Source organism: Parambassis ranga, chromosome 8 (assembly GCF_900634625.1).
Source record: "Parambassis ranga chromosome 8, fParRan2.1, whole genome shotgun sequence".
NCBI classification, from domain to species: domain Eukaryota; kingdom Metazoa; phylum Chordata; class Actinopteri; family Ambassidae; genus Parambassis; species Parambassis ranga.
Genome location: NC_041029.1, coordinates 10,668,559 through 10,693,048, shown reverse-complemented (window position 1 = coordinate 10,693,048; position 24,490 = coordinate 10,668,559). Strand labels below are relative to the sequence as shown.

Below are 24,490 nucleotides of genomic sequence, written 5' to 3'. Positions count from 1 at the left end.
ATTTCCCTGTGCTCCATTATTCATTGGGATGGGAGGAGGGCGTTTGTGGTGAGGACTTCATACATTTAGTGTGCACGGCTATGGGGGAATTCATGTTTCACAGCAAGAGCTTGTGAGATAGCCCGCCCTTTTACACTGTTAATGCTTGCTAAACATAGTCACCTACCATATGTCATACCTTATTCCTCCTACTACAGTTTTTTTGCAGATCATATATAAGTTGTTACATGTGTTTCTTTTTTTTGCCCAGTAGAGGGCAGAGTGATATGCAAAGGCGTTCATGTTAACATGATTTGTAAGAATTGAAACTTTTTTATATGCAACTCATTTTTTCAATCTTTACAGGCTCACACTCACAAACACCAACAAAGTAGTGATAATGGCTCTATTTTTATGTAATGCAATTATAGGGAGGACAGCACCTGGGAAATCTGTTGCGTAAATCTGGTGATTAATATATGATGCACTTAGGTGTTTTACTAAATGAAGTATAACAGTTACTCAAGTTGTTTAGCATAATGTAAATCAATTTAAAAAAGTTATTGTAAAAACAAATCAATTTCTCATAATTAATTGTCAACAGTGGACTGTTTACATGCTACAATACTCAACTGCAAAGTGAAACAGGCTTTGCGTAATCTTTCATGTCTCTCGCTTTATCCTTTACGTCTAAAAAAGTCTAACCCAAAGCATTCGGAGACAAGTCGCAGCATGTCACGCTAGAAATGTTTCAGTACACACGGACACACTGCGTGGATGGAGAGATTGCCGTGTGAGGCAGACGTCTGCGACCCAACGCACGGAATGAGGAAAGGAGGCACGAAGTGAAGAAGAAGTCCACAGGGAGCAACAGACACACACACAACACACTTCATGTCAGTTTACTCTGCAGTCATGGGAACTTTAATAATAGACCGCCTAGCACTGCTGTGTCTCATTTTGTCTTCAGCATCAACCGTCTGCGGTAAGATCTTTGTGTGTTTTTTTATTATGAAACTTTTAAAAAGTTTCACCTGCTGAGGAGACCTGGTGGATTTCCATCTGACTTGTGGGGCATCTTTAAAAGTGTAACATTTACAGTTTGAGTGCGAGCGATCACAGTTACTTTAAACACGATAATTCACTGTTTAGTGACGTTAATGGAGAGACCCTGTTGGTTATAATTGCGCTGCGTCTTTGGAGTTTTCTCTACCTTGCCATATAAGGGAGTGAAAATAGCCTGGGTGTGTTTCCCACAGTGGGGTGACCTCCACGGTGCTCTATGGTAAAGTCAGGAGTCATTATTGAAAAATAAGTGTGAAAATGTGTAAATGTAACAAAATAACAAACAATGTGTGAGTGAAAAAGGTGTTTTTCTTCATGTTTACTTCAGGGGCCCATGATTCTGACACTTTGGAGGTACTAAATATATGTTGATTTAATTATGATGATATTTTCATTGATTTGTCAGATTGTCTCTGTTAAACACCTACTTTCTTTAAATTAACACCTTAAGATTGTGCCTCAGTGTGCCACACCCACAGGAAACACAAGAGAGAAGTAACTGATATTTGCTGAAACACAAAATCAAACATCCTCATTTTTGTTGCAAAATTTCTAAACCAACACAACCAGCAGACCTGTGTAAATAAATGTCCCTTGGGTTTTTGTGCTGTAATGTGTTGCAGGTTCCAACATATGTACATCACGAGGAGTCACCACTTGTCATCAGTGTCTGGCCGTCGACCCCAAATGTGCATGGTGCTCTCAGAAGGTAAAAACACCTGCACACTGTCTCACCGCTCCTCCCATTTGTTGCTCAGTAGAGGTTGCAGTAGAGCATGTTGGTGCAGAAACCTCATTTCCCAACAGCATTCTTCTTGTTTTCATCCTTTGAAGGGTCTTATGCTATAGCCTCTACTGAAATATCTCATTATTAATGAGGTGGATGCATGTGGTTGGTTGTTTTAGGAGCTTGGGAGGGGGGGATCCAGTGTGTCACGCTGCGACCTGAAGCAGAATCTTCTTAATGGAGGGTGCAGCCCCGCGTCAGTGGAGTTTCCCACAAGCACCCTGAACATTCTGGAAGATGTGCCGCTCAGCGACAAGGCCTCGGGTACAGCTGATGACGTCACTCAGATCAAGCCCCAGAAACTCCACATGACCCTGAGACCAGGTAGGGTCACACCCGATCAGATAACATTCGATACACTGAGACAGGAACGAACATGAAAAGATACACTGAACAACAAACATTGTACATTCGCAGACTGCTGCTGAAATGAATATTTAATCCTTGACTCCTGTGGAGTCCAGCTTTCTGTGCAGTCGATCAGTTTCATTCTCCAACTCTCTGAACCTCTTCTTCCTCCCTCTCAGGTGATGCAAAGCGTTTCACCGTGTCTGTGAGACAGGTGGCTGATTACCCAGTGGACCTCTACTATATGATGGATCTCTCATACTCAATGAAGGATGATTTGGCTCGCCTGCGCACGCTGGGCAATGAGCTTGCTGCAACCATGGGTCGAATGACAAGCAACCTGCGAATGGGGTTTGGAGCCTTTGTGGATAAAACTATCAACCCATACATGTACTCCTATCCACCGGAGGCAGTCATAAACCCTTGCTATGGGTAAGCAGGGAGCTCATGTTTGGTGTCAAGTCAGAAGGAGTTAGCATGGAGATCAAGTTGTGTTTAACATCTGCAAATAGATTTTTTTTTCTCCTTCACTGATTTCTACCATGTCTCCCTTCTCACCTTATATACAGGATTGGCGACCAATGCAAGCCTCAATTCGGTTTCAAGCACGTGTTGTCGCTGACGGAGAAGGTGGCTCGCTTCACTGAGGAGGTGGAGAAACAGCAGGTGTCTCGAAATAGGGATGCTCCAGAGGGTGGATTTGATGCGATCATGCAGGCTATGGTGTGCAAGGTATTTAAAAAAAAAAAAAAAGCAACCAGACACAGGTACACATGCTCACTGATGTGCAAAACCGAATGTGTGCCGGCATACAGTTTAGTCTTTATCTCACATCTATCAACATTAGGAGAAGATTGGCTGGCGTCCGGATGCCTCACATCTGCTGGTGTTTACCACTGATGCTAAAACCCACATCGCTCTGGATGGACGCATAGCTGGCATTGTCCAGCCCAACGATGGACAGTGTCACCTAGACACTGACAGTGTTTACAACAAAACCACAGTTCTGGTAAGAAGAGTTATTAACTCAACGTTTATCGATTTCTAAAATCTGCAGAATGTTAAGAGCTTCCTTTGTCTTTCAGGATTATCCCTCCTTGGGACTCTTGACAGAGAAAATGTCTGAAAACAACATCAATTTGATATTTGCTGTGACCAGTTATGTGGTGCCACTTTATGAGGTATACAAAGTACACTGCACAACTAAATGAATTTATTATTATCACAAAACAAACAAACAAACAAACATCTCTTACCAGGGGTACAGTCAGCTCATTCCAGGCACGACTGTGGGGACGCTGTCTGGTGACTCTGGGAATGTTATTCAGCTAATTAAGGAGGCGTATGCAGTAAGAAGTTAGAAGTAGTATATATTAAACTTTGTTCATCTGTGAAATGTGGCCGATAAACTAACATGTGATTTGTTGAGCAGAAGATTCGCTCTAAAGTGGAGCTGGAGCTGTTGGGAGTCCCTGAGGAGTTAAATCTCTCCTTCAATGCCACTTGCCTGAATAATGAGATCATCCCTGGACTCAAGTCCTGCTCTGGCCTCAAGATCGGAGACACGGTACGTATCTGTTGAGATGTTGTTGTTCCAGTGTCTTAGCACACAGATTATCGCTGACCTTTTGACATTTCCTCTCCTGCAGGTGTCATTCAGTGTGGAAGCTCAGTTACGAGGCTGCCCCAAAGAGAAGAGCCGCACTTTCACCATCAAACCTCGAGGCTTCAAGGATTCCCTGCAGGTCACGGTGGACTTCGCTTGCAGTTGCAACTGCGAGGCACTGGCAGAAGCAAACAGCCCCTTCTGCAGCAACGGCAACGGGACCCTCGAGTGCGGAGTGTGTCAGTGTCATCCGGGTAGGCTTGGCCCACGATGCGAGTGCTCGGTGGAGGACTACAGTCCATCTGATGACGTCAACTGCATCAGCAAATCAGGGGGCCCAATCTGCAGTGGAAGAGGCGACTGTTTATGTGGACAGTGCTCCTGTCACGGCAATGAGTTCGGCCAGGTGTGGGGAAAGTACTGCGAATGTGACGACTTCAACTGCCTGCGCTTCAAAGGGGCTCTGTGCTCCGGTGAGTAAACGCTCACGTTCATATAATTTTGTTGCTGCTGTTCGGCCAAATGAACATTTAGCAATCATGCACACAGAGGTAATCACCAAAATCACTACAATATGTGACAAATAAATAGAAACTTAAAGGTACAGAACTTGAAAGGTGTTTATGACTGCCTAAAGGGTAACGTAACCCTTTTTGACATCACACATAGATTTCCTAAAGAGCAGTTTTGAATGTGCGGGTGGCTCTGGCCAGTGTCTGAGTCCACATAACTTCTAAATAATCCATATATGGGCACGGGATTAGGCTGAGGGGAAGCAAACCATGATGGCTTTATTTCAAGATAAGCTCGGCAGGCACATCTATGTATTTCATGGCACTATACACAATGAAAAAAACAACTGATGTCACAGCACTGATATTTTCCTGGATTTAGGTTGTCTCACCCACTCTGTCTCACCTAATGGCAGGAAAGATGAAGCAGTCCTTCCCTTCCTCTTTCTGGAGAAAAGGGAAGGACTCATCCGGTCTTATCTGACCATATCTATGGTCTTTAGCTTTAGCATTCCTTGTCTTTAAACACAGCTTTTGTTTACTAAAAGAAAACGGAAGTCTTTATTTGCTTACAGCTATAAGAAGTAAATAATTATATGCACCATAAACATTAACGCTGATGAATGGCCTTGTCTCTGTCGGGCCTGTAAACTTTGTGTATGTACTCCTAAAGGCTTGTCAGAGAACACACCCAATCACCGCTGCCTGATTGGTGTACCCACCCCTCGCAGCAGTGCTGCCTGATGTGCTCTCACTCCCTATTACAAGTCTGCACAGCTCAGTGCACAGTTGCTCAATTACAGTGATAAAACTTTAATAGGCTTTGTCATCGGCTAATTCAATGTAACAGCAGTTCGGGTCTATGATTGTATAGAGGGAGGCTAAGCAATAGGGGTATAGCACTTTTATTTTTCAGTACAATAAGCAGAGCCCGCTTTAGCAATGCATGCTACCCCTGACTAAAATGGAATTAGGGGAGTCACTTTTAACATCTTAACTCAGCTGGTGATGTTTCCTGTTGCTATGGAGGAGCTTTGGTAAATACAAGGACTTAGAGAGTAAAGAAAATATTCAACATTAGTCCTGGGCTCCAAACAAGGCTCAGTTAGAAAAACATGTGGGCAGGCAGTGAGAATCTAAAGGATGTCATCAACGATAATTACAGGAAATGTAAGAGGAAGCATGTCTGAGGCTTAAAAAGGTTGTAATAAGATAAGTAGGCAAATGCATAGATGTGATCGATAAGTTGGTGAGGGAGTCTGTTTGTCAGCTTAGACCTATTGCTAAAGTGACCAAATTTGTATTTTGGCTTTTCATTTTTAATTTTAAAGAGATCTATTCTCTTCAAATTTGAGCTGTGTAATCCAGTCTCAACGTGTAATTTGTCCCATTTAAAAAAACCTGTGGCAGACTCCTGACAGCCTCAGGCCACAGCAAGGCCTGCTGCCCTTTACTGTGTGTCATCCCCCTCCTTCTACCTGTCCTGCTCCACTATTTCCACTGTTTTTAATGCACCTTTAAATAGTCACCCTTCATATAGTGATCATAAAGATACAGCAGAGAGCCTTTTCATACAGAGCTCAACATCTTGTTCCATCTGGCAAAATGGCATCCAGTGAGCGCCTCCTTCCCAGGAGGTAGCCAGACTCAGGTGGTTATGTTGAATCTTGCACAAGTTTGAACCCACGTTTCCTTTCTCTAAACAGAAATACTACGAAGAGCTCCTGACTTCAGACTGTCTGTGTTATCTCTCTTAGAGCTGACCTGGATTTCCAAGAAAATGACATGCCTGTATCAACAAGAAGTATTTCTCCAGAGAGAAATAGGTCTTAACGCAATCGTTGTTGACACCTGTGGCTTGAGTCTAAACACTCACCCACACACACACACACACAAAGTGATTGTATGATAATCCACAGAGCTCAATTTGGGACAACTAAGCTGCTATGTTAGTACAGTCAAGTGTCCCTCAGCCCCATCTCAATTGGAGCTACTGCGACCCAGGGCACAGAAATAAAAGAAAAACAAAGCTCCCTCTCTATGATATTCCCTCCGGTGCCGTGTAATTCCTCCACCACCGAAGGGCTGTGGGAGTGGTGCTCGGCCGGGGAGCAGGAGTCAGCAAGTACAGCCCCAGGGCCCATAAATGAGAGCGAAGAGTGAACAGGAAGGTTTGCATTCCTCTGCTGTCAAATTGCCTTGAACCTCTTTTCTCTCAAGTTTGTGTCTATCCTCTTTACTCTCTGCTCCCTGTCCAACATTGTAGTGTTCTGTTTAGTGCTCTGTCTTCATCCTTTTTTGTCCTTTCAGCATGGCCCCCCTCTGTTAAACTCCTCTGACGCTCTGGAATGTGATTAATGGGCAGGATTAGTGTGCAGCCTCACAAAGAGGAGAGCATGATGTAAACCTAAAAACTTCCCTTTATATGAGTGAATCAGATGAACAAGTCATTAGAAAAAGGCCTTATAGTTTATCACTTTAAAGTGAGTACAAGTGTTTCATGTTTGTCTGTGTGCCTCCGCTGTTATCTTGTTGAAAGAGTCGCAGCAAGTACTAAATGACTGGATTATATGTGAGGCTGTTAAACATTAACACCACCGGTGAACATTTCTAATCCCAACCCTGCCATAAACACAATCTTAAAGCGAAGTTGCCGTTGACAGGCTTGGCGAGTGGGGAATTGTTTCCCTGAGTTTACAACTGTGGCTGATTTGTTTTGAGCTCTGGAATTAGGGAACCTTGGACCCTCTGTGATATTTCATGACCAGTCTGATGATCCAGCTGGGTTGTGACTCACTCACTTTGTTCTTAGTCATCCAGTGCCAAATCTTGTTTGGTTTCCTGCTAAGAGCCCCGGAGTCTCCTGAGTCTGCTGTTGTTTTTTAGGCTAGCTTAACATGCTGATGTGGGATGTCTCTCAGTAATCTAGGGAGAAAAGCTCAGCAAATAGATGTGTCATCCTAACACTCTTTCTAGAATGACCTGGCTGGTTTTTGAAGCTTTCCACACCTTAGCAGAGTCTGTGTGTTTGTACGTGTCTGCCCATAATCACATCAGGAATCATTAGACTGTACTTCCACAACATCTGTTGCTGAGTAACAGAGCTGCAAAAACAGTCACCAAAGTTTGAATCAATTAACTTAACTAACTGATGACAATAAAGGCAACATTCTTAACAGCTATAATAGGCCTAATAGTAGGGGTAGCATGCACCACTAAGTTAATAACCCCACATCTAACTGGTAATGCTAATCCACAGTTACATTACAGCAGACTCACACACACAACAATAAAACAATACAACAATAACGCCACACACACACACAATAGCATATCCTTTGGGTCATTACACCAAGTTGCACAAATTCCTGGAGACCAACCCTTATCCTGTGTACACATATTCAACACAATAGATGCATACACGCCAAGTTACACACACACACACTTACGCGCTCAGTGAATCATTTTGCACTTTTGCAATTTGTATTTCATACTTCTGTTTGCTCAGCCTCACCCATTCACGGATTATTATGTCAGATTGGTGCAGTTTTAGGATTCACTGGCTCCTTCTTTTCTAATTCCCTCAGATCACGGGAAGTGTAGCTGCGGCTTCTGCCAGTGTGACGCCGGCTGGAAAGGAGAAAACTGTAACTGCACCACTCGTACGGACACCTGCTTGTCCAGCAACGGCCTGCTGTGCAGTGTGCGGGGAAACTGTGAGTGTGGGGTTTGTCAGTGCACTCAGCCAGGTGCCTACGGAGCCACATGCGAGAAATGCCCCACCTGTCCTGATTCATGCAGTATAAAAAAGTGAGTAACAAATAAGAAATGATTGACACTTTGTCAGGGTAATTTTGCCCTGATGATGGAATTAGTGTAACGTTCATAGAGTTGTGTTCCCTGGGAGCATAAATGTACTTGAGAAATTCCATGCAGTCTACCATGAAATTAGTTTATGAGCTATCTTGTATCCAAAGTTGACTTTTTGACACGAGGAAAACCCATGGTATACCCAAAATGGAAGGAGCTAGTTCCCTGGGGAATACAAATATGCCCAGTGACCCTTGCGACCCAGTGACTTCTCCACATGCTACAAGCACCATTGTTCACCAACAACTGCCTTACAAGTGCTTATTAATAAGAAAACATGTTGAGTACTACAACAGCTAATATGAACCATACCCATAAAAAGAACTAGAGAGCAGACACAAAACATGTTGTGTACATGTCACTGTGGAACTTCAAGCTCAAAGGAAGAGCAAAGAACAACCCGTGCTGGCTCCACAACTTTGTTGGATCACAGCACAAATTGCTCCCACACATATTTTCAGCTACTCCAGGTGTTGCGTCTTGCACGGCAGAAAAAGGTCCAACTTTTCTCACTGCTTCCTGCAGTTAATGCCATCTTTCTTTACCACCCCTTTCAAACCCAACTGAGCCACCACAGGGAAATCAGTCATACTGTGCGTTGTTGTAAGTGTGTGTGACTGCTTTCAGGGAGTGTGTTGAGTGTCATCACTTCAAGAGAGGGCAGTACGTCAAAGACAGCAGCTGTGGTATCTTCTGCAAAGATGAAATCCAAACAGTGGAAGAATTGGGTGAGAAGTCTTTGATTCCTATTTCAGTTTAATCCTGGCCTGGCACTAAATACAAGATAAGATAAAAAAAACTTTATATACTTTATAAATAAATACTTTAACCATAATGAATAATTAACTCTCTAAACCCTGTTTTATCACCCGATTCTTCCTCTCTTGCACAGTTTTCCATGATAAAAATGCAGTGAACTGCTCGTACAAAGACGAGAACGACTGCGTGGTGCACTTCCAGTATTATGAAGATCAAAGTGGCAAATCCATTCTGTTTGTGGTGAAAAAACCAGGTACTGTTTCTGTGGGTGCATGGGACATTAACAGCAGCAGACAGATAAGTATTATAATGCAATATCATTAGGGCAGAATGGTGTGTTCTTGAAAGCCCACTACAGTAAAAAGTAGGAACAGTGTGTGCATGGGTGTTAATAACACCCAGTTAGCCACAGCCACACTCTGCCACGCCGCAGACACCCTGATGATTGTGAAATGGATCTGATATTGAACTGTCGGGGTTGCTTAACATCATGAGTGTACTCTACTTAACAATCATTATGTAACCAAGCAGTAGACGTTAATTGTTGTCTCCCTGATTCCACTCGTGTCCCTTGTCTCTCAGAGTGCCCTGAAGGTCCAGATATCTTGGTAGTGCTGCTGGCAGTGGCCGGAGCCATTCTGCTTCTGGGCCTTGTTGGTCTGCTTATCTGGAAGCTGCTGGTCACCATCCATGACCGCAGAGAGTTTGCCAAGTTCGAAGAAGAAAGAGCCAAAGCCAAATGGGATACGGTGAGAAATAATTAAAACACTTCTCATTAGGAATCAGTGCTTAGATAACTGTAGGATTGAACTAAATGGCATGAAATCTGCTTTTCATTTCCCAGGCTAACAATCCTTTGTATAAAGGAGCCACCTCCACCTTCACCAACGTAACATACCGTGGCACCTAGTGAGTGAACACCATGAGGATAACCTCAGTGGTCAATGACAGAGATGGAATGTAACGTATGGGAAGATTTACACTGTCACCGTAGTGGAAATGTACTTACCGCTGACATCAACAGGATCTCATAACTGTACATAGTGTAAAAATAACCAAGAGTCACAGACCATTGTGGGGTTTTCTGTTTCCACTGTCATGGCTGCCAGTTTAAAGTGAGGGGGACTTTGCAGTATATTTGTTGTTGAATATTTTTCTATAGTTTGGCTTTTTTTTTTGTTCTATTTGTTAAATGTCCCTCACCATGACCCGTGGACAAAATTTTAATCTATGTTAAATTTGTTTAATTGATAATGTTAAAAAGTGAATCATAACCACTTATGATACTTTTTTTTTTTTTTTTTAGAAATTATTAAAATGTTTTTTAAAGGGCCCCTGCACAATTGCAGTAGTAATTACAAAAAATTGCAGCCTATATGCTGACATAGTTTACATTAACGTCTGGGATGTATGTACATTGTATTTGCAATTATAACTTTTAATGCTATGATCTTATTCTTACAGGCGACATGACCTTTTATTGTTTTTAGTTTTCTATGTTTTGGTCCTTTTTTTAATTCAAATTATTTATAAAGCTAATCCTCTCTGCCTATCCTGAACTGTAAATGTTTGATCTGGCCAGCACCGTGTCACACTGAATGCCTCATTTTGTATTTGTGTATACATGAGCAGATTTTTGTTGTACAGCAGCTGATATGGCCAAAGAAGCTCAGCAGAACTTAAACATTGCACTTGATCATTTGTAACCACTATAAGGGAGATACAAATAGAACATAGGTTGTGTTGTGGTTTCACAACACTGATGCTCTCTCAGGACATCTGCAGCCATATTTTTGCTTTATGTTTGCTTTAATGTCACTTTTTACATGCTGGTGGTTTCTTTACTTAATTTAAGGGCAAGAATGCATAAAGACACATTATATCTGCCTTCGTATGCAGGTTCCTTTCATAAAATTTAAATAAATACAGCGAAAGATAAATGTCTTTTCTTTTCTACGTAGGTCAAGGATCTAAAGTTTCATTCAAACAAGTTGGTGTGTGTTTGCATAATAAAATGAGTCTGCACGAATCTTGTCACATATCTGTTGTACCAAGTCTGATTATTTCCTGTTGCAACGACATCTTGCCACCACATCTGAGTAGCACCTACAGCAAGAATGGCACTGCTGCACATTAAGTATACAAATATTTTGGCATGTTACAAACATGTGCATCATTTGACATGAAGAATATGTACGCAGGTCATCCATTTGGTCTGATCAATGCCATATTTACTGTTCTAAATGAGAAACATCTGTACCTCTAAACTACACATATAAAGTGACTTCAAGAGGATTGGGATTTTTTTAGTGTGTAGGTTAGATCCAGCTCAACATGATTAAATCAAGTGGAAAAATAACTCCTTTGACAACGTGCATCATTTCAGTCACCTCATTGAAATACCCTAGAAACACCAAAAGATAATCATGGCATATGTCTCCCTCTAGTGTCGAGACTAAAATACTGCACGGATCACATACCAGAGCACACGTGTAGAGGTAAAACCTGAACATGTAATGGCAAACGGCTATGTTTTTTTCCAGAAAATATAAAGAAAGATTTGATTTATTATACTAAATTTTTTCTGTCAGTCAATTTGCAATGGTGAAATATGATGAGGTTCAAGAAAAAGTACGTTTCTTCGATACCAATATTTCCGTTAGTCCGTGAATACATCATGATGACACGGCCGGCCCCTCTTCCGCCGCGTCAGTTCCAACATGGCGGCGCCCCACACCGTGGACGGAGTGGAGGTAGGCAGCAGTGAAACAGGGCTGATTCTATCGGCTTCATCTAACGGGGACATTAAGAGACCTCAATTCGGGACGCGGTTCCTCACAGACCCGGGACAGGTGTTCCAGCACAACGCATGGTCGGTATCATCCAACAGGGCTGAGAGGCGTTCACCTCTACTGGGACAATGCATTGCTTACATTAGTTCACTCCTGTAACGTTACATGTTTTACAATAAGAAAAGCTATTTATTGTAAGGTTCTACTGATTACGCAGTGCTAATACTTATTTGTAAACGTTTGTTGTTATCTCAAAAATGTCACGTGTTTCTACTGCTATAACATTTTGGGTTTTTCAACAGGGATAATGTGGAATGGACTGATGAACAAGAAGCAGCTGCTAAGAAGAAAGTCTCGGAAAACAATCAGCCTCTGCCTCCAGAGAAACAAGGTTGTGGCTCATAGACATAAACACCAAGACTGTGGTTGTTATTTATTGGCATACAGAAACTTAGGTGTTCTATGTTTATTTATGCTAAATAAAACTATACAGCCATTTAACACCCGCTTCACTGCCTTACTGTTCTGTTGCAGAGGAATACGACAGCCGGGCCAACGAGTACTGGAATGAGTTCTACACGATACATGAGAACCGTTTCTTCAAGGACCGTCACTGGCTCTTCACGGAGTTCCCAGAGTTGGCTCCTCAGTGTAGCCTGAACCACGTCCCTCGCCCTGATGTCTCTGGTACAGTTGAGCCTCCACAGGAGGACAGGACAGATCCACAGCTATGCAGGAAATTTGCAGCTTTGTCTCACACCGATGGTGACTTCCCTGGATCCTCTGCCACATACCGCATTCTGGAGGTGAGAGATTATTATGAAACTAATAGGTGATGCTTCTCATGAATTCATTGTGACATGGTTTGGGTTTGGATCACAGGGTCATGCCTTAATGGCTGTCTGTTAAAACTAAACACTGACAATAGCATAGCCTTGCAAAACTACACAGTGTATAAAAAGGGCAGCAGTCTTTATTTGCTGTGACATTCTTTTAAACAAAGGTTATTGTATTATGAGAAGTGGTGTCACACATATGAAGCAGTCTGATCTGATGTCCTCTGTGCAGGTTGGCTGTGGTGTGGGGAACACAGTTTTTCCGATACTAAAGACCAACAAGTAAGTATAGGCAAGACACTGACATGTGGACCACAACACGCACCTGATCCTCCGTCTGTACACAGTGTGCTGAAACTGTTGCTTCTTGCAGTGACCCGGGCCTCTTTGTTTACTGCTGTGATTTCTCCAGCACCGCTGTAGAGCTAGTGAAGGTGAGATGATTGATATGGTAACAGGAAGATGATGTGTCTCCAGGGTTGCAGGCTAACTAATGAATTAAAATTGTCTTCTTGTCATCAGACTAATTCAGAGTACGACCCTGGGCGCTGCTTTGCCTTTGTTCACAACTTGAGTGATGCAGAAGTCGATTACCCTGTCCCAGATGGAACCCTCGATGTTATAGTGCTAATCTTTGTGCTATCAGCGCTGCATCCCAACAAGTACGAGCGTTTTTTTGTCTTTCCCCTTTAGTTTTTAAACCCTGTGCGAGTCATTCAATATTGCACAGCTTGTCTACAACTTTAACCCGTTTCAGGATGCAAGCATCCATCAGTAGATTAGCACGACTCCTGAAGCCAGGGGGGGTGATGCTGCTCAGGGACTATGGGCGCTATGATATGGCTCAGCTGCGCTTCAAGAAAGGCGAGTCGGCATGAAGTCTCATTGTTGAACAGTTCTTGCTCACTTGAAAATGTTGTCTGTTTTTCAGGTAGTTCAGTATATTGCACACACTAAGCCTGTTTTGTTTCCTTCAGGGCGCTGTCTGTCTGAAAACTTTTATGTCAGAGGTGATGGGACACGAGTATATTTCTTTACACAAGGTAAACAAACAAAACAAAAAAAACAGAACATCTTCATAATGATCTAACCTATTCCTCTTTAAATCCTGAAAATATTTCTGTGCTACTTTTTCCAGAGGAACTTCACAAGCTGTTCTCTGAAGCCGGGCTGGAGAAAGTGCAGAACCTCGTGGACAGAAGACTGCAGGTGAACAGAGGCAAACAGCTCACCATGTACAGGGTGTGGATCCAGTGCAAGTACCGCAAGGCTCTTCCTCAGCCTCCTGAGACGCAGGACTGAGAAATCCAGCCAGGCTTCACCTCCTGAAATAACTGTAACAAGGAGCTGAAGTAGAAAGGGTGCTGTTCTTTTCAGATAATGTATGGAAATGAGAAACTTGATAGGGGTCTGATAAGAGGACACAACATGGCGGGTGTGTATCGTTGCCATTTAACACCATCTATATCTGTTTCTATTTTGACAGACATTGTTTTTAATTGCTGGTGTTTTGAAATAAATTGCATGTGTTTTTTTAAAAAGAAATGTATATCCAAAATAATAAAAATGTGTGGTTTCATTATTTTACTTTGTTTCAAGAGTAGAAGGATTTGCTCGTTTATATTCTAAGAGTTAATAGTTTTCCGTCACAACCTCATTCTGTGTTTCAAAAGCACAAATTGTGCACTTTATTGATAATAACTAAGCGCATTATGTGGGTGTGAACATGATGGAAAAGCCAACTTTTTGATAAGTGATAATTTAGGTGGCCGTGTGGGTGGGCGCTGCTAAATTGTATTGTGTACAGAAGGATTTGCCATTGGTCCAGACAAGAGATTTGGGGCAGGCGTGGACTGAACGAAGGTGAAAATACTTGAACAATCTCACGAGAAAATATGAGATTTTACTGATTATTGTTTACATTGCAAAAACATGAGAACCGAACCGAATCGATCCGGATTCCACTGAAACGCTTGCAACAGCACAACTTCCGAAACAGATTGGTTTCTTCCCTGCAGCGAGTAAGACGACTGGAGCCGAACTTTGTTGTGATCGAGCTGAAAGCCAGGACCCGAATATCATCTCACCACCGGGGGAGATAAAGATAGGGGTAACTAACGCCAGCTTTAAGACATTATTTATACCTGGTGAAGAACGCAGGATCTCGAGGGTCGCCATTGTGTGGAACGAGATACCCGACCTCGGCACGGTATGGTCCTCAGAGAGATGGATGTGATGGGGATCCCCGCCTAAGGAGCACAGAAAGGCGGGTTTGGGATACCCGGAGTTGTCGAGGCCTCCGAGGGAATCCTCCGTCGTCTACCTTGAGCAACACAGCGCGCTCCCGTGTCTTCATCGTTAACAATCAGCACGCAAGGGACGCGGCTGTGGATGCGGCCTAGCCTGGGAGGGTCTGCCGAGCACCGGGGAAACAACGGAGTCGGTTTTAGGGTTAACAACAGGCCCGTCGGAGGACCAAGAAAATATTAAATTACAGTAAGTATTTCGTTGGGTTGTCAACAAAAGAATAATTCATCTGGACATGTATCTTGTTACAATGAGTGCAGACGTCGTAGCCCGAGCACCTGGTAACAGAACCGAGATGATGCTTCTTTTTGACAGTCGCTAGCCCCGAGGATACCCAATGTTAGCTATGTAGCGTGTGTTCGTCAAACAGTTTACCAAATGTGCTCACTTTTAATGCGTCGTTGTCTCATTAGTAGCTATATTTGAGCCAACAGTATCCAACATTAGACTGACTGGGTCTACAATTTAACAGAAATCACATCTAATGATACTAGCTAACGTTAACCATTAGCTTCTAAATTGCTACGCTAAGTGATGGCCAACATCGGCAGGCTTGTTAGCTCATTTATCTAATGTTAGCTAGCTACCTCGAGGATAATTCAGGGATGATGTTTCATGTTTATTATAACATTCGCTGAGCTAACATACCAAATTCTAGATAAAGTTAAAGACTAGAACCTATCCCAAAATGGACATGACTACTGCAGGTTACATTATTTATTTTATGTATGCATGCCATAGATAACAGACATAGCAGTCATTGTTGGGCGTGTAACTTAAACGTTAACCTTTGCACAAGCTAGCAAACACTTATTGTCTATTGTGGCCTTTTTCATTGCTGTGAGTGTACTTGGCAGTCCCTTCATTAGTGACCTTTCATAACTCCAGCGCCATGTAACTTAGGCCTATAATGCCAGGGCGTTATCACATGATGCTATAATTTTCCAGGCAGTGACTCTAAACATCTGGTCCACGAATTGGATGCATATTCAGTGTCCATCATTGGCTGTGTTTTTGACCAGCTTACTGAGTAACCAGGTTGCACAGCTAATGCTTGCTGAACCCACATGATAATGTTAAACAATATTGTCAAGCCTATTGATGACTCAGAACAGGAATTTTCCACATCTATATAGCTAAAAACAGCCATGACTCATCACAACCAATGCCTTTTGAAACTGTGATCCCTCACTCCCACTTGAATATTCCAGACTCTTCATCGCCTTCCTTAATCTGTGCTCTTGTCTCCACAGACATGATGGAAGAACTGCATAGCCTGGACCCCCGACGGCAGGAGCTGTTGGAGGCTCGCTTTACAGGGGTCGGTGTGGCTAAGGTTTGTGTTTCAACAGATGTCGTGAAGGTGGAGCGCAGAAGCTCTTTCTTGTCAAAGTGTTTTTCAATCACAGTTTTTCTTGACACATTTTTGTGAATGTCTCTCGTTCTTTGTCTCACTCTGCCTCAGTATCATTCTGCTGCTTGGCCTGGACAAGCTTGGCCTCACTCCTTTTCTTTGTCTGTCTCTGGAGAAGGTTGAGCTGTGTCTGTGTTTTTTGGCTGGTGTGATATGGCATCTCTCCCTGGCTCATGATGTAGTGGCTGTATATGCAAGTGGTGATGCCTGCCAAAAAGGCCACAGACGGGACAGGGGTGGTGGGGGAAGGAGGAGTGAAGGCAGAGGAGGAATGCAGAAATAGTTCTTGACCAGGTGTAAGCAGAGGCAGCATTTAGCCTTCCGCCTCCCCCTTGCTCTCACATGGATGGAGCTGTCTTTGTGGAAGGTGATCTTGGAACAGTTAGGGAGCGAGAGTCAGCGCCAGGAGTAGGCTTCGTGCCAGCCATAGGCAGAGCTGAGCCCAGAGCATGGCATGGCTGCTGCCGCAGAGAAAATGGCGGCTCTTGCTAAGGCATCATGCCACAACCACCCTGTATGGCAAGAGATGCAATGTGTGTGGGGGAGAAGTGAGAGAGAACTGTGTCAACAAATGGCAGAAATATGGGTTGGTGGTCTAAAAGCTCTTCAATGTCACAGAGTAGCTTTGAGATTTCTTGACCTTGGATAACCCTTGTGGCACCTGCTGTTCTCTCTGTCATCACTGAATTGGCATAAAAGAAAGGAAAATTGTTATTCTTAGAAGACAAAGCGGTAGAACACCTTTTGTTAGTAGAAAAGAGTAGTTCAAAAAATTGTTGACAAGTGACATGCTGTCATTCTTGGATCAAGCAGAGCATCTTTTCACCACCTTTCTCCAGAGAAGAAAAGAATGGTTAAGACCACAGCGTAGAGGAGGAAAAAAAGATGACATTATCTAAAGGTGACAGACAGAGGGAGGAATACATCCCCATCAGCATGCCTAATGTTCAGCCATTTTAGGAGGGTTCGGTGAGAGAGCTCCAGTGTGCTCTGAATGACTAAGTATCTCTTCCTGATTGGACAGCGCCTGCTGAATTCTGATGTGATTCATTTGATTGACAGGCATTACCTAGGGAACCAGCATTAGGGATGATCTAGGTCTACATTCAGTGGGAAGTTAATGGTGGTGGTATTTAGCCAAACCTCCGCATCACTGTCCTCAGTTTCTCACCCATTTTTACATTCTTTTTTCCAACTCTAACTAGAACGCTCTTACAGGTCCCTGCATTTTAATGGTTTTCTATTTACCTATCTCTTGCATCTCTTGCCCATATTTCTATCCTAATTGCTCCCTCTGCTTTATTTTTATGTATTTTTACCTCATTTGAACAGGGCTCGGGTCAGAATCAAAATGAGTCATCCAATCAGAGTCTATGCAGTGTGGGCTCGCTGAGTGACAAAGAGCTAGAGGTTAGTTTCCATCACATTAACAGAATTACTATTATTATGCCAAACATCTCTCCATATTACTTCAGTATACGTTTAGTTGATTAATGCTTCTTTTCTGTCAGACTCCTGAGAAAAAGGCAAATGACCAGAGAGTGAGAAAACGCAAAGCAGATCCCTTTGACGGCAGCCAAGGTAAGTCTGGCCCTCTGCTAGTGCCCCATTCATCGTGCATCCTTCTCTCCCTCTGAACTCCCTGCCTTTCTCTTTCAGGCAAAGCAGGAGCAAGGGGGCATAAAATTAGTGATTATTTTGAGGTGAGTAGCAAAAAATCTTTCTTGGTGTTTATCATGTCCTCAAGAAAGCTTCAGTGTCGGATGCATAACTTTCCATACTTACTTTCTAACCCCTTTTTTACCATCTTGGTTTTTTCTTTGAACTTTCTTCTTCTTCTTCTTCTTCTTTCTTTACATATCTGTCAGTTTGCGGGAGGTAGCGGTCCTGGTACCAGCCCTGCCAGGGGAATTCCACCAGTGGTCCGCTCTTCCCCACAACACTCTCTCTCCAACCCCCCTGTCACGGTGAGCATGTTTGCTCTATGGCTTCTGATGTGTTTTCTAATTACTATTAATGCTCCTTCTTACATTCTCTTTGCCATGCTTGTTATTAACACATTTGTTTAGAACCTGTTGTGGTCTGTTAACACTACATAGAATCTTTTTAGTATGGGAATGAAGTCACAAAAAGCATGCTTGCATCCAAGCAGTCACAGATTAGATGCACTTGTTGCATATCTTTTTATGTTTGGTTCTTCTCTTTTTTTAGTTGAGACCACTCCTAAAATGAATCACTCAATATTCTTTTGAGATGCTCTTAACTGTCTTTTCATTGAGAACCTTACATCCTTACATCTTCTGATTTATTGACTGCCAAGTGTCCAGCTATTGTTTGATGTGTTGTCAAAGTTTTTTGTGCCAGGCTGCTGTCATATTTTATCATTGCTGACATCTCCAAAAATTCTCCAGTGTGATGGAATTCACACTTTAGACACACTCTGTATGTGTCGTAATTGTATTGGATGAATGTTTCTGCCTCCCAGGTGCAACAGGGAAGCCCCTCCTCCGTCAGCTCGGCCAACACCGAGCACTCCTCGTGTTCCCTGAAGCCTGCTTCTCTTCACATGCTCCACAAAGCCACACAGGTACTTGACACAGTTATCAAGGCTGGCTGCTTGTTTGCCTGGCTATCATTCAAAAATTCAATCCCAAGAGTAATAAGAAACTGTAATGTATTATTAGATGGAACCCCTTGTTGCACTGCATTTGTTAGTGATGCACATTGATCCAGCATTAACATGAACACTTCTTGTGCTCACTGTATCCTGTAGTCTGACCTTACAATAGAGAAACTAACAGCAATGGAGAACAACAAGAACTCTGACCTGGAGAAGAAGGAAGGCCGAATAGACGATTTACTGCGGGTACTAATCTCATTACATTTCCTCCCTGCTACTCTGCTTGTTATTTTTATTTTTTGGTTTTGAGTGTCACGTTTTCTGTCATGTCATTTTTTTTCTCAAGGCATGTTAAAGTTGACACATTCTGTGTATACATGTTAGTTTTTTTTTCACCTAACCATCACAGTCCTTGTTTGTTTGTTTGGCTCCAGGCTAACTGCGACCTGAGGAGACAAATTGATGAACAGCAGAGGATGCTAGAGCGATACAAGGAGCGCTTAAATAAGTGTGTGACCATGTCCAAGAAACTCCTAATTGAAAAAGTAGGTTTGTCAACAACACTGTTATTTGTGCCTTGTAGCTTTCAAAGTAAGATCCTGATGTTAGTCTAGTTTAGAATGAACAACTCGGGTCTGATGCCTGCTTTTTCTTCTGCCTTTTTTCTAGTCCAAACAGGAGAAGATGGCATGCCGGGATAAAAGTATGCAGGACAGACTTCGACTGGGACACTTCACCACAGTGCGACATGGAGCGTCTTTCACTGAGCAGTGGACAGATGGTTATGCCTTCCAAAACCTTATCAAGTGAGAGACTTGTCCTTTCACACCATATTCATCTGGACGCTTAAGAGCTTACAGTAGATCATGCTCAAACAAAGAAATTAATTAGGTCCATATTTCCCACTAATGTACCATCTGTTTCCAGACAACAAGAAAGAATCAACTCCCAACGAGAGGACATCGAAAGGCAGAGGAAACTCCTGGCCAAACGCAAGCCCCCCTCCATGGCCCAGACTCCACCTCCAAGCCTGGAACAAAACAAACGCAAAAGCAAAACCAATGGAACAGAAAGTGAAGCGTACGATGTGTTTGTGTATTCATCCTCACCATTATACTAGTTATTTTCAAATATATATGTACTAAAAGTGTGTTTTGTTCCTCTTTCCTTACAGGTTATCACAGGCGGAGTACCACGAGCAAGAGGAAATCTTTAAGCTAAGACTGGGTCATCTTAAAAAGGTAATGTATGGTGTTATTATTGACAGTTCCACTTTTCCCACCATTGTTTTTGTAGTTTATTGTATAATTTTGGTTTTTACAGGAGGAGGCAGAGATCCAGGCAGAGCTAGAGAGGTTGGAGCGAGTGCGGAATCTGCACATACGTGAGCTGAAAAGGATCCACAATGAGGATAATTCCCAGTATGACTACTTATTATTTTTATTTAAATTCTAGTATATACATTCAATTTCTGTGCTTATTGACAGTTAGCTGTATCTTTAAAGAGAACAGTTTTTGATGTTTGTAAGCAGTCTGGAGAGAGGAAGTCTTGTTCAGGCAGCTGTTTCTGCAATAATCTTTACTAAAGTTTATGCTTAGTGAAAATGTTAAAGTAGCTTTTTGTTTTCTGATATTGTCCAGATTCAAAGATCACCCTACGCTAAATGACAGATACTTGCTACTTCATTTACTTGGACGGGGAGGTTTCAGTGAAGTTTACAAGGTAAGAGGAAACTTTTCTTTTTTGGTTATTTTGTCCAGATCCTGTGTTAGATTGTACACTATGAAAATATGTAATTTTACGCATTTAACCTTCTATTATTGTTATTAATCTGCTTCTAATATCAGAGTGTCAGATTAAAATCTGCAATACATTAAAAATTAAAAGCTGTTTAATTAAGTTAAAAAATGTATTTTAATGCTGAATGTGACTGGGGGTATCTGCACTGCTCCTACTAAAGTACAATACAGTGATGATTATGCCAGAATGTGAGAGTGGTTCCAAGAATTTGCTGTCTCCACAGTAAAAAATAATCGATGAACAAAGCCATATGACGTGAGGCAAGCAGCAGCTAAAATAAAGCAACGCCAAACCAGTTTCTGACTAATGGGAGACATTTATTTTCCAGGCCTTTGATTTAACAGAGCAGAGGTATGTTGCAGTCAAAATCCACCAGTTAAACAAGAACTGGAGGGACGAGAAGAAGGAAAATTATCACAAGTAAGCCAATACTACAATGTCTTTACCATGACTGTTATCTTTTACTCTTTAGTTTCCCCATGTCTAATGTTCACATTGTTATTTGTTTTAGACATGCGTGCAGAGAATATAGAATCCATAAAGAGCTGGACCACCCACGAATAGTTAAACTCTATGACTACTTTTCACTTGACACTGACTCGTAAGTCATTCCTCTTAAACCCAAACATACATTATATACTACTCTGCTTCATTCCTTGTTTTCACGTCATGTGCTAAATTCCTACCAACCGATCTCCTTGCTTTGGAACAGGTTCTGCACAGTGCTGGAGTACTGCGAGGGCAATGATTTGGACTTCTATTTGAAACAGCACAAGCTCATGTCAGAGAAAGAGGGTCGCTCCATCATCATGCAGATTGTTAACGCCCTCAAGTACCTCAATGAGATCAGACCGCCCATTATCCACTACGACCTTAAACCTGGTGACTCTCCCTTATTATGACTTTAGCATTGCTTCATTTTGTTTCTATTTGCATGACATTTTCTTCTATTAAATTAATTGTTTTAACCACACTGCTATCTTTATTCTTACCTGTAAATTCCTTCCTCACCCTACTCAGGTAACATCCTGCTCGTCAATGGCACTGCCTGCGGAGAGATCAAGATCACAGATTTTGGCCTGTCAAAGATAATGGACGATGACAGCTACAACTCAGTAGACGGGATGGAGCTGACTTCACAAGGAGCAGGGACATACTGGTATGATCGAAGTATAGTACCCTAAACTAGTAGTAGCTACAGGGTTTTGTCAGATATTACAGCACATTGTTTTGCTTGTTGGATGGAAAAGGGATTGTAAATGAGCTGATTTTAATTCAAGGAACCACTTGCAATAAGCTGGGTTTGTTCTTTAATATCAGATTAGAAAAAATGGCTAGTGTGTACTTTTTACTAAGGTATATCTTTGTATTGGTTGCCATCATATAACATTAAACAATGTTTATATATATTGAAAACTAGCTATTGTGTAGTATTGATTTAAGTAACTAAATCACTATTGTGAGGATAGTGCTGAGACTGTTGTTGTTGTATGTGTTGAAAATGTCACTGTCCAGGCAACTGGATTTGTCAAAGGTTATGCATGTTAACATGACTACGCTGTTCAGGTACCTGCCCCCTGAGTGCTTTGTGGTTGGGAAGGAGCCACCTAAAATCTCCAACAAGGTTGACGTGTGGTCTGTGGGAGTCATTTTCTACCAGTGTTTGTATGGCCGCAAGGTAGGAGACACATGCTGAATGAAAATGTCAGCTGTTATTCAGTTCAAAATTGTTATTGCAAAAAATGAAAGAAATACAATTGGGATAGTGTTAGATGGTTACATTTTTAATTAAATTGAACCGAAGAAAAGATTGTGACCTTAATTTTACTCTTCTCTTTGTAGCCCTTTGGCCACAACCAGTCCCAGCAGGACATCCTGCAGGAGAACACAATACTGAAAGCAACAGATGTTCAGTTTCCGCCTAAACCTGTAGTCACACCTGAAGCTAAGGTACGGAACTCCCTCGCCTGTTTCCACAGTAGCCCGCCTGTGTATTTTGTCCGTATTTAGGAAATACGGTACTTTTATGATGTTAAAGCTTATATGTGTGCATGATTTTTTTTTTATGTTCTCAGTCATTCCACTCTCATTTTTCTCCAGGCCTTTATAAGGCGCTGTCTAGTATACCGTAAGGAGGACCGCATTGATGTGCACCAGCTGGCCAGTGACCCCTTCCTCATGCCCCACATCCGCAAGTCTGTGGCCTCGTCAGGCAGCTCGGGCATGGCCGTGGCTTCCACATCCAGCTCCTCCAACAGCAGTGCATCAAACTGAGCCCAGACCCCTTAACTGACTGACAGAATCATTCAAAAGTGTGGGGTGGGGTGGGGGCGACGCCAATACTGTGTGCCCCCTCCTTATAGCATCCCACCTTGCCATGAAGAGCCCTAGGTGAAACTGGTCAGATCGCGGTCAGATGGCAGACAGGGGTGGGTGGGAAGTCATGGATGGGTTGGGAAGGGAGACCTGTGTCACCCTTCATCCCTGTCATGTCCATCCACCCCAGCCCACCTGTCCTGCTTTCTCAGAAGGGTGGCATTACTCTGGGGGTCAAAGCCCCGGATAACTCACACAGCAGGGGGCGTTGTTTTGGCACTGTGTTGGTGAAAAGCAGAGTTCAGTGTTTGGGATTTTCGTTTCTGCTTTGAAAAAAGAAAAACATAAATGAAGTCTAGAAATGCTTCAGCTTGGCCAGATGGGAAGGACTGCGGAAGGCCTCATACCCATACGCACTCACACGTACACCCATGCATGAACCATTCTGGTCCGAGGTAGTCTGAACCCCCAAGCTCAAACATTTTGTTTGTTCTTATCTCCCTGAAGCTAACTGGGAGAACCAGTCTGGGCTTGCATTGAACCCTAAATATCTACGGCACTCGTCATCCAACTCACTGTTCTGGGAGCCTTTGCCCAGCTTAAATTCAGACCCAGATAGTTTGTGACGAGGAGGGACCGCAGTTACTGTCTTGTCTATACCCTACCTTCCTCCTGGATCCTCCTCGTCAGACTCCTGTGACCAAAGCTTAGAACTTCCAGCTGGTGGCAGTGTTCCACCTCAGTTTTTATAATGAATGGTTTTTGAGTTGTGCTACATGATACGGAGTGGAAGCTATTGAGGAATTACCCCCCTCTTTACATTTTTTTTAAAAAGAACTTTTCAATTTTACCAGATTTATGGAGAAAACTGTCGTTTTCATGTTGCCTTTAATTAGAACTGTTTTGATTGAACCCTCCTTCCTCCCCCTCCCCTCCTTTTACCATGAACACACATATTTATTTAGGTATGTTTGAATTTATTTTTGGCCAATAAAATGCAAGGGACTGGTTTACCTAATAGTACTGTTGGGGGAGATTGGGCCTTAGCAGAAAGTTGCATAAACCATTAAATACTATTGGTTAAAATGTATGTTGTTGTGAGCTTCTATGAAAACTGGGGTCACCCAGCATGGCTTTCATTTATAGCAGCTGAGATTATGTCAGTATAGGTTAAATGCAGCATGAGGACAGCACCACCCAGCTGGACAGGGTTCAGTTATATTACATACTGATAACTAAGTGGAACAAACCAATTAACAAGAAAAGGAAACCGACTATAAACCTGCACTGTAATCCAGACAGATGTTAGAAGAAGTAAAACCTCTCATATGACATCATTCTTATGAATATGCGACAAGTATGGATCTGTCAGGCTGTTTTTTTGTAGGAAGAAAACACCATCTAAGCAATTTAAAAGCTAACTTTCAGTATTTTTAATACAGTTTATATGGAAAATGATTTGAAACAAAAACATGTAA

General features: G+C 42.5%; 3 protein-coding genes across 4 annotated transcripts; all 3 read left to right on the top strand.

Annotated features, from left to right (window-relative positions):
- Positions 1-627: 627 nt before the first annotated feature.
- Positions 628-10,229, top strand: itgb3a (integrin beta 3a). Its single transcript, XM_028412465.1, has 15 exons — positions 628-964; positions 1,668-1,753; positions 1,951-2,155; positions 2,359-2,611; positions 2,749-2,911; positions 3,027-3,188; positions 3,265-3,360; positions 3,439-3,528; positions 3,612-3,746; positions 3,829-4,258; positions 7,885-8,107; positions 8,795-8,895; positions 9,060-9,179; positions 9,509-9,675; positions 9,771-10,229. The coding sequence occupies exons 1-15, from the start codon at positions 874-876 to the stop codon at positions 9,834-9,836; spliced, it is 2,388 nt and encodes a 795-aa protein (XP_028268266.1). The 5' UTR covers positions 628-873; the 3' UTR covers positions 9,837-10,229.
- A 1,396-nt stretch (positions 10,230-11,625) lies between these two features.
- Positions 11,626-14,141, top strand: mettl2a (methyltransferase 2A, methylcytidine). The gene is made up of 9 exons (XM_028412468.1): positions 11,626-11,798; positions 12,021-12,109; positions 12,253-12,524; positions 12,787-12,836; positions 12,928-12,988; positions 13,077-13,216; positions 13,312-13,418; positions 13,532-13,597; positions 13,693-14,141. Exons 1-9 carry the CDS (start codon positions 11,647-11,649, stop codon positions 13,854-13,856), a joined length of 1,101 nt encoding a protein of 366 aa, XP_028268269.1. The 5' UTR covers positions 11,626-11,646; the 3' UTR covers positions 13,857-14,141.
- A 241-nt stretch (positions 14,142-14,382) lies between these two features.
- Positions 14,383-24,098, top strand: tlk2 (tousled-like kinase 2). 2 transcript variants are annotated; one of them, XM_028412466.1, is made up of 21 exons: positions 14,383-15,050; positions 16,115-16,197; positions 17,608-17,685; positions 17,787-17,856; positions 17,935-17,978; positions 18,144-18,242; positions 18,761-18,862; positions 19,049-19,141; positions 19,330-19,440; positions 19,565-19,701; positions 19,823-19,975; positions 20,070-20,136; positions 20,219-20,316; positions 20,537-20,618; positions 21,025-21,116; positions 21,208-21,297; positions 21,409-21,578; positions 21,717-21,855; positions 22,263-22,374; positions 22,539-22,646; positions 22,797-24,098. In XM_028412466.1, exons 2-21 carry the CDS (start codon positions 16,117-16,119, stop codon positions 22,968-22,970), a joined length of 2,100 nt encoding a protein of 699 aa, XP_028268267.1. In that variant the 5' UTR covers positions 14,383-15,050; positions 16,115-16,116; the 3' UTR covers positions 22,971-24,098. The 2 variants fall into 2 exon arrangements, with proteins under 2 accessions (XP_028268267.1, XP_028268268.1); XM_028412467.1 differs by lacking the exon at positions 18,144-18,242.
- Positions 24,099-24,490: the final 392 nt, after the last annotated feature.

Coding starts and splice junctions, on each gene's coding strand:
- itgb3a (XM_028412465.1), top strand. CDS start 874: ATGTCAGTTTACTCTGCAGTCATGGGAACTTTAATAATAGACCGCCTA. Junction 8,108..8,794: donor GATTCATGCAGTATAAAAAA/GTGAGTAACAAA, acceptor GACTGCTTTCAG/GGAGTGTGTTGAGTGTCATC. Junction 9,180..9,508: donor GTTTGTGGTGAAAAAACCAG/GTACTGTTTCTG, acceptor CTTGTCTCTCAG/AGTGCCCTGAAGGTCCAGAT.
- mettl2a (XM_028412468.1), top strand. CDS start 11,647: ATGGCGGCGCCCCACACCGTGGACGGAGTGGAGGTAGGCAGCAGTGAA. Junction 12,110..12,252: donor TCTGCCTCCAGAGAAACAAG/GTTGTGGCTCAT, acceptor GTTCTGTTGCAG/AGGAATACGACAGCCGGGCC. Junction 12,989..13,076: donor CCGCTGTAGAGCTAGTGAAG/GTGAGATGATTG, acceptor TCTTGTCATCAG/ACTAATTCAGAGTACGACCC.
- tlk2 (XM_028412466.1), top strand. CDS start 16,117: ATGATGGAAGAACTGCATAGCCTGGACCCCCGACGGCAGGAGCTGTTG. Junction 19,976..20,069: donor AATGGAACAGAAAGTGAAGC/GTACGATGTGTT, acceptor CTTTCCTTACAG/GTTATCACAGGCGGAGTACC. Junction 21,579..21,716: donor CCACTACGACCTTAAACCTG/GTGACTCTCCCT, acceptor CACCCTACTCAG/GTAACATCCTGCTCGTCAAT.